The sequence below is a fragment of the Hippocampus guttulatus genome, chromosome 1 (genome assembly GCF_054856545.1).
Source record: "Hippocampus guttulatus isolate MCC_2025c chromosome 1, RoL_Hgut_1.0, whole genome shotgun sequence".
NCBI classification, from domain to species: Eukaryota; Metazoa; Chordata; class Actinopteri; order Syngnathiformes; family Syngnathidae; genus Hippocampus; species Hippocampus guttulatus.
Genome location: NC_141261.1, coordinates 30,145,387 through 30,161,482, shown reverse-complemented (window position 1 = coordinate 30,161,482; position 16,096 = coordinate 30,145,387). Strand labels below are relative to the sequence as shown.

General features: G+C 41.7%; 2 protein-coding genes across 2 annotated transcripts in view; one reads left to right on the top strand and one right to left on the bottom strand.

Moving 5' to 3' along the window:
- The window catches only part of nbeal1 (neurobeachin-like 1), a 76,107-nt gene extending 72,376 nt beyond the window's left edge, over nucleotides 1-3,731 (bottom strand). The window contains exon 1 of the mRNA XM_086125719.1: nucleotides 3,674-3,731. The gene's annotated coding sequence lies outside the window, so the exon portion shown is untranslated. The remainder of the gene's footprint in view (nucleotides 1-3,673) is intronic.
- The window catches only part of xirp2a (xin actin binding repeat containing 2a), a 78,363-nt gene that overhangs the window by 26,634 nt on the left and 35,633 nt on the right, over nucleotides 1-16,096 (top strand). The window contains exon 2 of the mRNA XM_086125679.1: nucleotides 13,093-13,204. Coding sequence (XP_085981805.1) covers nucleotides 13,093-13,204 — 112 coding nt within the window. The remainder of the gene's footprint in view (nucleotides 1-13,092; nucleotides 13,205-16,096) is intronic.

The following is a 16,096-nucleotide window of genomic DNA, read 5'->3' as shown; positions in this document are numbered from 1 at the left end:
ATCTCCCAACCCCGGTGAAACAAGAAGTTGTCAATTCCAAAAACATTGTGTTCAATTCCAGTGCTTGTTTGATCACACAGCATTAGGTACATTTGCACAATGTAAAAGCTGCGTCAATAATTTGATATTTGCAAAGAAGAGTGGAACAAGCTTTCTGGAAATACGCTTTCCATCCATCCATCCATCCATTTTCTAATCCATTTATCCTCACGAGGGTTGCGGGGCGTGCTGGAGCCTATCCCAGCTGTCTTTGCGCAGTCGCCAGGGGACACCCTGAGCTGGTTGCCAGCCAAGTGCAGGGCACACATAGACAAACAACCATTCATGCTCACAATCACACCGAGGGACAATTTGGAGTGTCCCATGAAAATGAAATGCAGGTTTTTGAAATATGGGAGAAAATGAGAGTCCTGTGAGAAAACCCACGCAGACACGGGAAAAAGACACAAACTCCTCAAAGAAAGGCCGGAGCCGGAATCGAAAAATGTATTTCAATACAGTCTAACTTTGAAGCTAGACGGCCCCCCGAGGGGTCCTCCGTCATCTGTCAAAACGAATCGCTGATGCACGTCGTCAGCTGAGTACATGTGTGAACATGTTATACGTCTTTTAAAAGCTGAGATTCTGGAGATTTGAATGGTGCCCAACATTTTACAATTGTCAAATTTGAACTGGGACTTGGGGAGACCTCAAGCGTTGATCCTGTCGTGTTTTCAAGTCCTAATCATTCTTAATCAATTTTCAAGGCTTATTTTGTGAAAAGAAATTAGACAAACATTAGATTCCCTGTTTTTTGCTGTTTTCAAACATCCATAGTTCAGTGACAGGAGTACTTACACAGATTCTGACTGTTTGGGAGAAATATTCAAAATGGTAACATTTTGAATATTTTTTGAAATATTCAAAATGTTACCTCTTTTTGAAATATTCAAAATGGTAACATTTTGAATATTTCAAAAAGAGACCAAAACTATGCTGATACTCCAAATGGTTCAAGAACAGCTACAAATTTACATTGGGTGCACCTTTTTTCCAGGCGTTTTCGGCAAAGTTGCCCTCAGCCTAAAGGGTTTTAATCCAATACAGTTCCTGTTAATAATGTAGATGGTCCAATGTAATCCTTGTGCTGTAATCTTAAAAGTAATGTCTTGATTACTTTGAAATACGTTTGAATTACTCAAATACCCAATATGCTAATAAATCCAAAATAAATCAAATCTCACCAATACATACTGGGTGTAAAATGTCAGAAGGCAGTCACTTTAGCTCTGCTTGATACTTTGCACATTGTCTCACAGTTGTCACTGAGTGGTACCACCGCACTCCGGTTCACTTACATTACAAAATGCCCTTCCATACCTATTTGTCATGTCCTTGTTTATGGTGATACTAATGCAGCGTGTTATACCGGAGACAAATTCCTTGTGTGTTTTACATACTTGGCCAATAAAGATGATTCTGATTCTGATGCTAACCACTTGTTCATGGCGTTGTGTATGGATAGATAGATAGATAGATAGACAGATAGATAGATAGACAGGAACCAGTTTTGTTTGTTGAGTGAAATAGAAGAAAAGAGGACAAATTAAGCTTCACAGTTAGCATCATTGTATTTTCCCTGTCACACAAACACACACACATATACACGAACACACACACACACACACACACAGGCTCAAGAACATACGCTGCATTACTCCGAACCAGCAATCCATTATTACCACAGATTATGGTAGTTAAAAAATTGCGGGCGAACTCGCTGCTCTCCCTTATAAAGCCATAAATCACCACCAGTCCAGATGACTTTGACAACTTTTTTAAATGTATTTATTTTTTTGGTAAATGTCATTTAAATTGACTAATTGCTTTAGTGAATATGGTCCAAACAATCTTCACTTGTTCCTTCCCCTCCATGCCGCTTTTAAACTGTTCGCCTTTGGAAAGCCCAGCACAACGTGAACACTAGCTCCCATGGCCCAAATGGCAGTAATGATCACCTGGTTTGCTCACGAGCCTCATTCCTGAAACACGCGTATGGGCAAATCTGTGATTCTTCTATCTTCGTACTTGAATTTGTGCCTATTCAGCTAACAAATTTAGAACCTCCTCAGACCATCCAGATGCACATATGATGAGGGATCGGTTTTCCCAAGATGACCACAGTTAATAAATGGACTAATGTCCTAAATAACCATAAAGGACACTTCACATCACTGTCACGTGTACATGCCCAACGATTGTATGAATGAATCTGTCGCTGTCTGTGTGTCCTCAGTTGTCACTGAACGAGCAGACGAGAAAATGAGCAGACCCAGAAAAGTCATCAAAGCATTCCAGTTCTTTGAAGAATTGAAATTCCCCAATTTCAATTCGGAATTCATTAAAAATTCCATCATTCACATGTCATGATTATGATATGTTGTCAAATTCTGAGCAGACTTCCGCGAATATGAACCTCTGATGCCTCACCCCTCATAAAAATTGTAATCGTGCATAATAATCCCAATAAAAAAAGTACCTATAATCTTATTACCCTTTTGGGGGGGAAGGGAGGTTAAAAGTAACAGAATACAGTTACATTTCTTTGTATCCTGATTACACAACATGTATTTTGTTACTGCCTGAATATGACCAGATTTGACAAGAAAGAAAAAGGTTTGCCTGGTGCAGTGCAGTGTGGTTTATTTTTGAGAGTTGTCACTTACAGCATATGCTGGGCCAGAAAAACCATAAAGCATTTTATACGGCTAGAGGCCATTGGCCAAAGAACTGTCACAGTGGTTTTGAGCGGTGCATGCTGCATGCATTGCAGATAAAAGGTAGAAAATAATTTGAAATGATTTTCCCAAATTGTGAGTGACTTATTTTCTTGGCAGGCTCCCTTGAGTCACTTACTGACCACTAGAGCCTGCATTACTTTACAGACATTATCATGAAAAGGTATCATCTCCCCGGCATCGCATTAATCATTTCCTTTGCAAAATGGCAAGATGACATGGATTGTGAACAAGCATTTGGATGAAGGATTATTTAGAAATCAAACATACAATTGAAAGGACATCTCCAACAGGATGGAGAGACGGCAACTTTGATGCATGTGCTTTGTGTTTTGATTAGCAAGTGATTATTATATTATTGATATCAGATTCATTTACCAATGAACACTGGAGGTTTTGTTTCACTTGATTTTATCGCAGGAGTGTATGGTAATCGAAATTACTTTTCATTTTAGTTTTCTGGTCTCGACACTCTGTTGATTTGCATTATGAGTCCAAAAATATCCATGATTTCAATGTCAAAATGGAATCTAAGCATGCATGATTTCGGCATTTGGGGTGCGGAGACGCAGGGTTCGATTCCGGCTGAGGCCTTCCTGTGTGGAGTTTGCATGTTTTCCCTGTGCCTGCGTGGGTTTTCTCCGGGTGTCCCCTGCCTACTACCCAAAGACAGCTGGGATAGGCGCCTTATCGTGAGGATAAGAAGATTAGAAAATGGACAGATGGATGGATGGATGGATGGATGGATGGATGGATGGATGGATGGATGGGTGAGTACGTCGGCATGCTAACTTCCGGTCCTGAATCTAGCATATAAACATATAGCTATAGCAACTCTATAAAATATACTTGCGGTCTGCTGATATGAAGTCAACTTACCATAAATGCCATATTACCTTATTACTTGCTCCAGTAATCCAAATGCCGGTGAAGCAGTCACAGCCCCCTCATCACCTCCCACGTTGACTACTGTAAGAGCATCCTACCGTTGATGGAGAAACACTATTCACAGATCTGTCATGGAGGCGAGCCGTGGGGTGCGGCCCCTCTTATACCTTTTTTTTCTTCTAGGGAGGGATTGAAGAGTAAAACAAAACCTAAACATGTTACTAATATGGTTATGTTAAACAATACTTCATTGCCATTGCTTATATGTATTCGATAATGAAAAAAAGAGAGAAGAGAAAGAGAAGAGTGCCCCTCTCTGAACACCTGTCTGCAGCTCATCCTGTTTTGCATCTACATGTCTGAAGCACAGGAAAACCACAATCTTGCACACAACGAACTTGCAGCCACTCTTAGAGATAGAAGGATGTGTGATCCAGTTAATTACAAAATACAAGTTGACACTGTTGGACATAAAACGTCCACTACAGACCTCACAGTGCAGAGGTCGTGGGTTCGATCCTGGGTCCGGGCTTCCTGTGTGGAGTTTGCATGTTCTCTCCGTGCCCGTGTGGGTTTTCTGCCGGTATTCCGGTTTCCTCCTACATTCCAACAAATACATGCATGACAGGTTGATTGAACACTCTAAATTGTCTGTAGGTATGAGTGTGAGAGCATGGTAGGTTAATTGAACGCTCTAAATTGTCCCTCTGTGTCATTGTGAGTGTGAATGGTTGTCTCTGTGTGCCCTGCGATTGGCTGGCAACCAGTTCAGGGTGTACCCTGCCTACTGCTCGAAGACAGCTGGGATAGGCTCCAGCACCCCCCGCAACCCTTGTGAGGATAAATCGGATCAGAAAATGGATGGATGGATAAATGACAAGCATTTCCTACAAATTGCAGGATGAGGATAAATGTTCCCAGAGGAAGTGATAAAGATGGCAGCTTCGTGACTCATCCTGAAGCTGAGCATTGAGAAACAAAGAGAAAGATGGAGGGACTAACTTTGAGACATACGGGGGACTGGGGGGGGGGGCAGCACAGAGTTGGCTGAATTACTTTGTTTTTAAGTTTTAAGTCACAACTTGAGATGACATTTCCACCTTGAAAAGCACCCTCTCAAACACCGATTATTTCTCCTCCAGGTACCGGTTACTTGAAATCAATGGAAACTGGAAACTCAAAAGCCTCTGAATCTTCCCACCGCAGATGCGAAACCAGCATTACATCGAGTTAATTATGGAATCTGTATATTATTTAAATAAATGGGCTCCATGGGAAGAGTGACAGCAAGTACCTAGCCTCACCTCAGATTGTACCATTCCTCACAAAAAAGAGAAATAGCAAAGAGCCACGGTATCATCTATTGGTAAAATGACTGTTGTACTACAAAGGAGGCTATTGGAATGTGCCGGTATTGTCTCTCTCCTTCTGATTTCTGCCCATGTATTGTGCAAAATACATTAAATTAAGCATGAAAAAAATCATTTCCATTTCATAACGACAAAGTAATCGTTTTCCCAAAGTGAGATGCTGATGAGCGTCAAACCTGGAAGTGTGCCATCACTTTGATGAGAACAATAGAAGAGCCCACTATGGAAAGTACAGGAGAAAAAGCCAGTCAGAAATCGATTCGGAAAGCAATGTTTCAAACTTATCTGCTCGCACTGAGGACACACGTCATAGTGGGTTGGTGTACTACATTGTCATTGCTAAGAATGTTTTCGTACACTATTCCATCCATGTACACGTATAATATTTTGAATTGAATGTTTTCATAAACAGCTAGTTATTCATTGATTATCACATTACCTTTTTTTGCAAATCCTTTAACAAAAGCAAAACGTGTGAGAAATTTCTTTCAGCCGCGTTGTTTTGCCGTGATGCTGAGAGCAGTGTGCCTTATTTTCAGATCTGAAAGGTGGCAACCCTAATCATGGGACCCTTCTGTGTGAGCTTCACAATAACTGAATGAATGAACAAAAACACTGCAGAAAGATCAAACCACATCTGTGGATTTAATGCTGCAGATGTTCTTGAAGTGAATTCATTTGAAGAGGGATTCTAATTCAGCGGTGGCATTGAATTGCGGATGGAAGGCAATTTTTATTCAATTACTTTCAGGTTTCAGCACACTTGTGCCCAGGAATAGGCAGTCTTATTGCTTACATTCAACTGCAAACGAGCGCATCGAAATATTTCCGATCCTTGGGTAATTGTCAATTTGAAAAGATAGAAAGAGGGCAAATGAATCGCATTATGGAGAGAAAGGTCAACAGCACTCTTCAGAGACCATAAATGCACAAGGGTATGTCATTAAAAAACCCCAAATAGGAGCAAAGACTATTTGTGGGGAACGAAAATGTCAGTAGTTGGCATGAGACAAAAATGAGAATTTTCTCTGTGTGACTGTTGACCAATTACCTCTTCCTCTTATAGGCAAACAGCAATATGAGGATTCTTTGAAAGATGGGACAGTGTCATCTCTCCAGGCAATATGATGCACACATCACCGTGACCATGGTTTCACTATCACTGGTGTATGACACAGGAAATGGTCCCAGATGGCCAGAATTGATCTCATGAGCTGATTTTTTTTTTTTTTAAACGTGGATCCAATTTTTAGCCCCATGAATTGATTCTCCATTGTGAAGGCCTGGCACTGTTCAGACACATTTCCACAATTCGTTCTTAATTATCATTCCTACTGTAAATCTGCAGGAGACCATAATCAATTCACATGAACAAGGCATGAATGAGACCCCTTCATCCTTTCCCTTGTTCTCCCTCCTCATAGGGACCAAAGATGTACTGTAGAGGCAAATGTGGATGAACACCTGAACACAAGTATGGAGTCAAGATTGTCTGATTACATTTTTTATGAACGTCTGAAGACTGTTGGATGTCTCCTGACTGTAGCTCACAGAGATGTTTTGTTACACTTAAGGCTCCATTTTCATGACCAGCGCAAGTCTGGCGTATAGCGCGGTCTAATTGTACGCATGACTGGAATTTCCTTTCTTTTGTTATTTTCAAAGACGTGCACAGTTAGAAATGGCGGTTTGCACCGTTGTAGGCGTGAACATCGTCCACTAGCTTCACGGCCAATGGGCTCCCACCTTTAAATTCAGCATGCAAGGCGTACACAGTCATCGACATGACATAAACAGAAGCTGACTTGCTGAGTCCGTGCAGCAGATCGGAGCACCCAAAGACATTTATAAGAAGAAGTACATTTGTAAAGAACTGCAAGCAAACTTCCATGGAAGGATGATTTTAAGTTGGAGATCACAGATCACTGAGAAGTGGGCACTTGGAGACCGCCTTCCAACGTTTGTGTTGGTGCATTTGTTTTAAACATATAACATTTGCAAAGTGCTGTGTAATTAATTTTCTGATTGCGGCTGAGCACCCTAAATTTGAAACAGTAGATTCCACTGCCACCACTATAATAGAGTTTCCTGTCATACATTTGTACCCCTTGCCATTTGTAAAATACATGTTCCCAGTGAGTGACATTTGTGGTTCCTTCTGTTGAGAAGTCACATACACATTTTGTGAAACATTGAAACACTGGGGAGCCAGTTCAGAGCATGTGACAGTACTCCGTGCAGCTCAGTGAATTGAGCTTCATTCGAGGTGAGCGTCACCCGAGAAAGAAAGGGAGAATGACAGTGACAGAAACGGAAAGATTACGGACTATCCATGATGACTGAGTGTGTGTGATACTGTGATACTGTGAGAGAGGATGCAAATGAAAACATGTGTTTTAGAGATTTGCAGTTACAAAGACAACATTTCTTTCTTTTTGAGCAATTTTTCAAGTATTGTTTGACACCTAATAATTGTATAATTTTGCCATGGGCACAGTGTGCATTGCCTGACTGTAGTGGCTCAGTGAGGATGCCCCGCAGGATGCAATTCAAAGACTGCTACGGGTAAAACATAATTTGCATAAAACAAACACCCATACATTTGTAAACACACACACACACACACAAACACACACACAAACACACACACAAACACACACTGGATTTGAAAATGGAAAAACATGTCCTGTCTGCTGACTTCTAAGTTGTGACAAAATGCTTGCAGAAGAGAAACATTCCACCAAGGACACGTCCTCATTGAAGCTTTTTTTTTTCTCTTTAAACAAGTAGAATTAATTACATACTGCAGAAAATAATCTATTCAAGTTCAACCAAGTGCACTTCCAGTCAATGTGTTCCGTGCGGCTCATCCATATTTCCTTGTGCAGTATGTGTAGACCAGATGGGCAGCGCTGTTTGTATCTGTAATTGTATGTTTGAAGATGCCAGCCAGCTGTCATTGTAAACCTGGATTCAAAGTTTTTGTCCTAAGAGTTTGTCCTACTTTTTCAGTGTCAGACTTTCATTTGAACATGCACTTTCCCCATGGATCAAACTATATAACACGACATGATGGTGTAGAGCTGCACCGATATTGGAAAAAATAATGGGTTTCATCCTCATCTGGCTTCTGCAAAAAAATTATTTACTCACACGTACCCATATTGTGCGGTTTTGGAAGCAAGAAATCTTACAGCAGTTTTGTCAACTAACTTTAGCTGTTGCAGTTTAATGTTTAATGTTCGTTTAAGTCAGTTGTATTAGCCTCTGGGCCGTGGGGTCACTTGGTGGTCAGTAAGGAAGGAGAAGTCAAGAACGCACTCAAAGTTGAAGAAGTGCTTTTTAGGAATGAACATTGTTATTTTCTATTGATTGAAGTAGCCTGAACCTGAACATAGCCTGCAGGCCGGGGGTCAGCAACCAATGGCTCCGGAGCTGCCCTCGTGGGTCCCTGGAGCTTATCAAAAATGGAAAAATATGGGAGAGGGAAATGGATTTTGATATGGTTTCTGTCGGAGGACAAACACGACACAAACATTCTTAACATTTTCCAATGCTGTAAAAATGTGTAGAATAAATATTAAATTTCAACATTTCTGTCAATGAAGATTTGCGTTACAGCCTGCGACACACATTTCTATTAGCAGCATGTGTTTCCTTCATTATAAGGCTTTTAACATATTCGACATATTTGTTTTTTGTTTTTTTGGTTCAATATGGCTCTTTCAACATTTTGGGTTGTGGACCCCTGCTATGGGCTATGAAAAAGGGCTATAAATTAAACAAAGATTTCTACTTCAACACTTTTAACAATAATTTAATAGCCTGAATTTGAGGATATATGATGGTGATGCCACACTCTGGACTGAAGTATTGGACAGCAAGGGGAAATAATCTTCCTGTTCCCTTTTTTCGAGGCATCTGTCTTTGTGGAGAATGGCAGGGGTGATTTTAAGGTTTTAAGAACAAAACCCACTGCCTGAGGAACCAGGACATCTTTCAGCAGTACCTCTGCCTTTGTTGTCCCCAAAATCATTTTCTTCACAATTTTGGAATCTTGGAGAATCATTTGATTGAACTTGTTTGCACAGTCAGCACTGTTTTAGCTGAGGTTATATTTTACTGTGTGGTAGACCTGTGTCAGATCAACTGCGGTAATTTTGTGTAAGATTATGACTTTCATATTGTTGACTAAACACAATTATGCCACAATGATTAAAAATGATTAATAATGATAATTACTATTATAGCACTGTTATTTATTTATCTAGTATCTACCTTTTGTCTGTCTGTCTATGTCTAAGAATTCCAAATGAGCAACACACACACACACACACACATATATATATATATATATATATATATATATATAGAGAGAGAGAGAGAGAGAGAGAGAGAGAGAGAGAGAGAGAGAGAGAGAGAGAGAGAGAGAGAGAGAGAGAGAGAGAGAGAGAGAGAGAGAGAGAGAGAGAACCCATATATAGAACCCAGTTACCACAACAGTGGCAGACATACAGGAAAGAGTCTCAGATATGAAGAACTGGACAGCACCAGGCACGGGCATGGTCCACACCTACTGGCTAAAGAAACTCACAGCACTCCATGAGCGCCTAGCAGCACAAATGAACCAGCTCCTGAGGGATGGGACTCACCCAGGATGGCTAACGGAAGGGCGAACGATCCTGATCATGAAGGATCCCTCAAAGGGTGCAGTCCCATCCAACTATCGGCCAAGAACCTGTCTCTCCACAACATGGAAGCTCATGTCAGGCATCATTGCGGCTAAGATAAGTGGACACATGGATCAATACATGAGCGAAGCACAGAAGGGCATTGGTAGAGATACCAGAGGAGCCAAACATCAGCTCCTGGTTGACAGAACAGTCGCACAAGACTGCAGGTCCCGACATAACAACCTGTGCACAGCCTGGATTGATTACAAGAAAGCCTATGACACGATGCCACATACATGGATGACTGAATGCTTGGAGTTGTATAAGGTGAACAGGACCCTAAGAGCCTTCGTTGCGAACTCGATGAGGATGTGGAAAACCACACTTGAAGCCAATGTCAAGCCACTTACCCAAGTGTCCATCAAATGTGGCATATACCAAGGTGATGCACTCTCCCCACTGCTGTTCTGCATAGGACTGAACCCCCTAAGCCAAGTAATCACCAAGACAGGCTATGGATACCGCCTCAGAAATGGAGCTACGATCAGTCACCTCCTCTACATGGATGACATAAAGCTGTATGCTAAGAGCGAAAGGGACATAGACTCCCTGATCCACAGAACCAGGATCTACAGCAGCGACATCGGGATGTCATTCGGGCTTGACAAATGTAGTCGATGAGTTTCCTCATCGACTAAGAGAGGAAAGGTAGTCCGCACTGAAGGGGTCTCACTCCTTGAAGGAACAATAGCAGACATTGAGGACAGCTACAAGTACCTCGGTATACCACAAGCCAATGGCAACCTCGAACTGGCAACAAGGAAAGCGGCTACGGCCAAATACCTCCAGCGAGTGAGGCAAGTCCTAAGAAGCCAGCTCAATGGCAAGAATAAGACCCGGGCAATAAACAGCTATGCCCTGCCAGTGATCAGATACCCTGCAGGAATAATAAGGTGGCCAAAGGAAGAGATTCAGACCACGGACGTTAAGACCCGAAAGCTCCTAACCCTGCATGGAGGGTTCCATCCCAAATCCAGCACCCTGAGACTGTACGCAAGCCGAAAGGAAGGAGGCCGGGGACGAGTGAGTGTGAGAGCCACTGTCCAGGATGAAACATCCAAGCTCCATGAATACATCAAGGAGAATGCTCCAACGGATGACGTACTCAGAGAATGTCTCAGACAATGGGGAACAGAGGATGAGACACCGAAAGAGGGACCATCATGGGAGGACAAGCCCTTACCCAGGATGTACCACCAGACCATAACTGAAGTGGCTGATCTCAAGAAGTCCTATCAGTGGCTAGAGAGGGCTGGCCTGAAGGACAGCACAGAGGCACTCCTCCTGGCTGCTCAGGAGCAGGCCCTGAGCACCAGAACCACCGAGGCCCAGATATACCACACCAGACAAGACCCAAGGTAGACGTTGTGCAAAGAGGCACCTGAGACGATCCAACACATAACTGCAGGGTGTAAGATGCTGGCAGGGAAAGCCTACATGGAACGCCATAACCAGGTGGCTGGCATAGTCTACCGAAACATCGGTGCGGAGTATGGACTGGAAACCCCAAGGTCAAAATGGGAAACACCTCCGAAGGTGGTGGAGAATGACAGAGCGAAGATCCTGTGGGACTTTCAGATCCAGACTGACAAGATGGTAATGGCGAACCAACCAGATATCGTGATCATAGATAAAGGGCAGAGGAAAGCCGTTGTAGTGGATGTAGCGGTCCCAAGTGATGGAAACATCAGAAAGAAGGAACACGAGAAACTCGAGAAATACCAAGGGCTCAGAGAGGAGCTGGAGAGAGCCTGGAAGGTAAAGGTGACAGTCGTGCCTGTGGTGGTCGGAGCACTCAGGGCAGTGACCCCCAAACTAGATGAGTGGTTGCAACAGATCCCGGGAACAACATTGGACATCTCAGTCCAGAAATGTGCAGTGCTGGGAACAGCAAGGATACAGAACCCCCTATATATAAAAGTGTATTTTAGCCTGGGTGGCCCGCTGATCAAGTAGTTAGCGCGTCAACCTCACAGCCGGAATCGAACCGACGACCCCTGCACTGTGAGGCGGACATGCTAACTATCCACCCAAAATGAAAACATTTCTACAAAAAAATGTGTAATGGTGAAATAACTACTACGGTCCTAATTTCAAACCCATAAGGCCTTCAGCACAAATTGCTCTTCATGACAATTATCCTGAAGTTCCTGAGACAAGCCTCCTCCATCTGCTTTTAGAATGGAAGTGCAAATCACAATCTGTCAAAACTCAATCATCCATTAAAAAAAAATAAAGATATACACGACGAACATTTATATGTCGTATTTCCACAACCATGTCAAGCTACTACGACATTATCACAACAAATGCACATGATTGTAGCCTATAAAAAATATATTGTATGACAAGCAAAACAAAGCACTATGCATTTCTTAAACATGGTACAATCCTGGTCACATTTCCAAGGCTTTTGTTGAATCCATTTCTGGTTATTTAATCGCAGAAACTCCACATAAACAAACCTCCACCTCTGAGGAATCATGATTGGCTAGTGCGCCTTATCACTACTAATACTTCTTTAAGCAAAGAAAATACAATTCTTACAGTCAACATCAATCATAATCATTACTTTCACACACACACACACACACACACACACACACACACACCTACACACACACACACACACACACACACATTTGCCACACATATATCTTGCACACACTCTCACAATACAAGCAGGAACAAACCTTTGTAAAAAGCGTCAATTATGAAGAATTGAGAGACCATTGGGTCATTGTACGTTTTAGATATAATTTGAATGAATGAGCCATTGATTGTAATGTGCAAAATGAAGTCGGCCATCTGCGACAACTGATCACTGACTGGCTGTTCGCTCGTTAATCAGTGCATGAGATTAAAGTAGACTATGAGCTAGTCCACAAAAGCGAAGCCACTCAGCTCCAAAAATGGCATAATCTAAAAAAAAAAAGTTCAGCAAGATGTTTTTGTGTTTAGATTTTTTTTCACGCTTGATGATGAGTGTGATGGGGATTGTTCTGGATAGGTGTGAATTTTATTTCATGGAAGCCTGATTGTGGATGATGTGATAAAGAATGACAGAAACATGCATGTCTACCCCTGCTCCCCCATCATTAAGGTGTTATGCCATCCTGGCCACCCCACTGAAAAATGTCTGGCTACACCCCTGCTTTTGATACATGGGTACCGGTACTTGTAATTGACTAAACAACAGCTACTCTCCATGACCTGAGGAGCCGCCTTTCCTTTGCCACAGTAAAAAGAACAAAAGGAAACCAAAAAAAACCCTCATGGGTGTTATGTAACAGCACTTCCCCTTTTTGTTCCTTCTGCAACCAGGAAGTGACAAGTGTCCATACATCACCATCCAAACGAGTGACATCCAGATGTATTGTGCTGCCCGATCAACCCCGAGATAAGACGATGGCCTTTTGTCTGGATGACAGTTTCTGTGAGTACTTGCAATGAAAATGTAATGTGGATGTGCAATAGGAGGCCCGATGTCCTTCACTGGCTCTTTCAAATGACAAATACAGCCGTCGAACATGGAAAACGGCAGCTTGGAAGTACTCGATTATTCTTGCCAGATAAGACTGTCTGGCTCGAACATTTTTAATAAGAAACCTTGGCTCTTGGAAGATAACTGTGTCTTTTCGATTCTTTTCTTTTAGACTGCGATAGCAACACTGAAGAAGTCGCCCCTAGTTTGTTTTCAGCTGATTGTGATAGTGGGGTGTTCACCTAACTTTCACAGTGCTAAGAGTTGTGTGTGTGTGTTGGCCCAGTTAATTCACAACTCAGTTTTCAGAATCTGCTCAAAAGTTGAATGCCTTCGAGGTCGTAACAGTTGGGAATATCACCAAAGGTTTGGGAAAAATACACCACAAGTTGCACAAAACTTCAAGTTCAAACCGCTACCATGTATGGCGTCTTGCAAGACCTTAGAAAACCTCACGAGACCAACACGGGATTAAGAGAAGAGGCAGGCAGACTTTACAACCACACGGCTCTAAGAGGCTGAAAACAACTCGCACTGTATAATACCATAATACTTGGTAATGTCTAGTTGTCATTTATTAAAGTGTCAGCATATTAATGCGTGTGGATGTCATGAAAACCGCAGGATGCCTGCACATTGTGTGAATACACAACACATTACAGTCACAATGAGAGACCGGGAAATAACCTTTCACAGAATACATTTTTCATCTCTTTTTTTCAAATGTTCTTTAATAGCCGATGGCGCAACGTGAGCAAAAAAGTAAACCTCTCAGCAACTTGCGAATAATTGTCAATGTCCATGCATTGCTTTTGATACGGACATTGCGGCCACCAATGTCGCCATTATGGAAGCATGCTGAATAGGTGGCTCTGCGGCCGACACCATCTAAACACAGACAATGCGGCAGCGAGCCCAGAAACTGCTGGAGCCGTTAGCACGAGCAGTCTGAGTAAAAGTGTGAAGCAAGCCAAACTTGATCTAATGCCTAGAATATCAACATCTGACAAATTCACTTGCCAAGTGGATTGCTCAGGCCTGTAGACCAATAGTGGTAGGAAATAAAAGAATAGAACATGTGCTACAGATCATGACATCCAATTTTCCAACTGCCATTCAGCAAACATTTAAAGGCCAAAATGTCTTGGGGGGGGGGGGTGTATGCCCTTAAATAGCATTTTAACTTTTGGACTGTTCAGTTATTATTTTATTCAGTTGTCCACATGTTTGCCTTTGAGGACAAATAATGTTATGTGATTAATCTAGATTAATTACAAAGCCTGCAATTAATTTGATTTTTTTTTGTTGTTTCTAATTGACCCCCACCCCTACTTACTGTTCAGAGTTTACAGCCTTGATAAATATAAACCACACGAGGGTGGATGCTGTTATAAAATGTGATCACATATTTTAATTAACAGTGTCATGTCAAAATAGAAATTAATCACTCACAAAATATACCAGCCCAGGGTGTTTCCCACCTGTCACGCAAGTCAGCTGAGCTAAGGCGCAACCTCATCTACGACTAAAATGAGGAGAAGTGGCATAGAAACCGAAATGTCAAATGTTAAATCAATTAAAATGCTGCAGCTACTGTATGATACCAAGTCAACATCCTGTTGTGATAGTGGTGTAGGAAAAGCCAAAGAAAAAGCAAAAACCTGCAGTCGTGTAACCTTTGATGCTGGCTGAAATGAACTCGAGTGAAATCTTACACATCTAATTTTACAACTGGAAACTTTGATTAGGTTTCTAAATTGTACTATCTTTGTTGGTAGGTGGTGGTGGGGCATAAATTTTGAGGTATCATTAATTTTGAACTTGTAACTTGTTTGTCACTCAAAAACACAGGTACAAACACAAATGGGTCCTCTGTGTAGAAAAAAAAGAAAAAAGAAAAAAAGAAGCTATTATAGATTTTCACTTTTGGTAGTTAGTATACAGTTGGCTTCCATTAGGTATTCTATGGGAGTGTGTTTACTTTCCACTTTAGCAACAGGAAATCCATGTGCAATTTCAGTGGGATTATCAACTGAGAACAGCCTCTCCTCAGGGCCAATAAGCGCACTTTTCTGTGGTCAATGGGCTGCCAACAACAGCTCATGGGGTGGACTCAAGTCAGTAAACACCAGTGATCACGGCTAATAATAGAGAAAACAGTCATGAATAATTCATGTGAAATGGATTCAATCTTGTTTTGCGGGAAGGTTGCAGTGCTAGAAAGAATGAACGAAAGGCTTTGGGTTGTGGTCAGTGGTTTATGAAAGGATCCTCGCTTATGCTGTAGGCCAGTGTTTGTTCACAGCAGGAATAAAGGAAGAACTCTGCTTACGTCGCGCTGCTTCTCAGCACATTGGTTTGTTTGTTTGTCTATCTATCTATCTATATATATATATATATATATATATATACAGTATATATAGAGAAATGGCCTAATATCAAAAGTATGTTGATACATAGCATAAAATATTTATCATTTATCAGAAAGTTTCCACGATGTAGTCTTGAGTTTTTACTTTAACTTTTACTCAATTTAGCTTTTCTTCTAGACAAGAAAATTAAGTTTGCTGCTAGACACAATGTGATTTTAAGAAAAACAACTTTTTATTCTACAGGTGTCAAAGTCAAGGCCCGGTGGCCAGATCTGGCCCACCACATCATTTTATGTGGCCCGTGTAAGCAATTCAAGCATATCAACTTCCATAGTGCTTTCTAAAGTCTGAACCAAAATTTAAAATTTTCATATACCGTAAATTACCGGGCTACAGACCGCACCTGATTAAGAGCCACATGCTCAGATTTATGAAGAAAAATCAATTTTGTCATTATATGCGCCGCACCGTA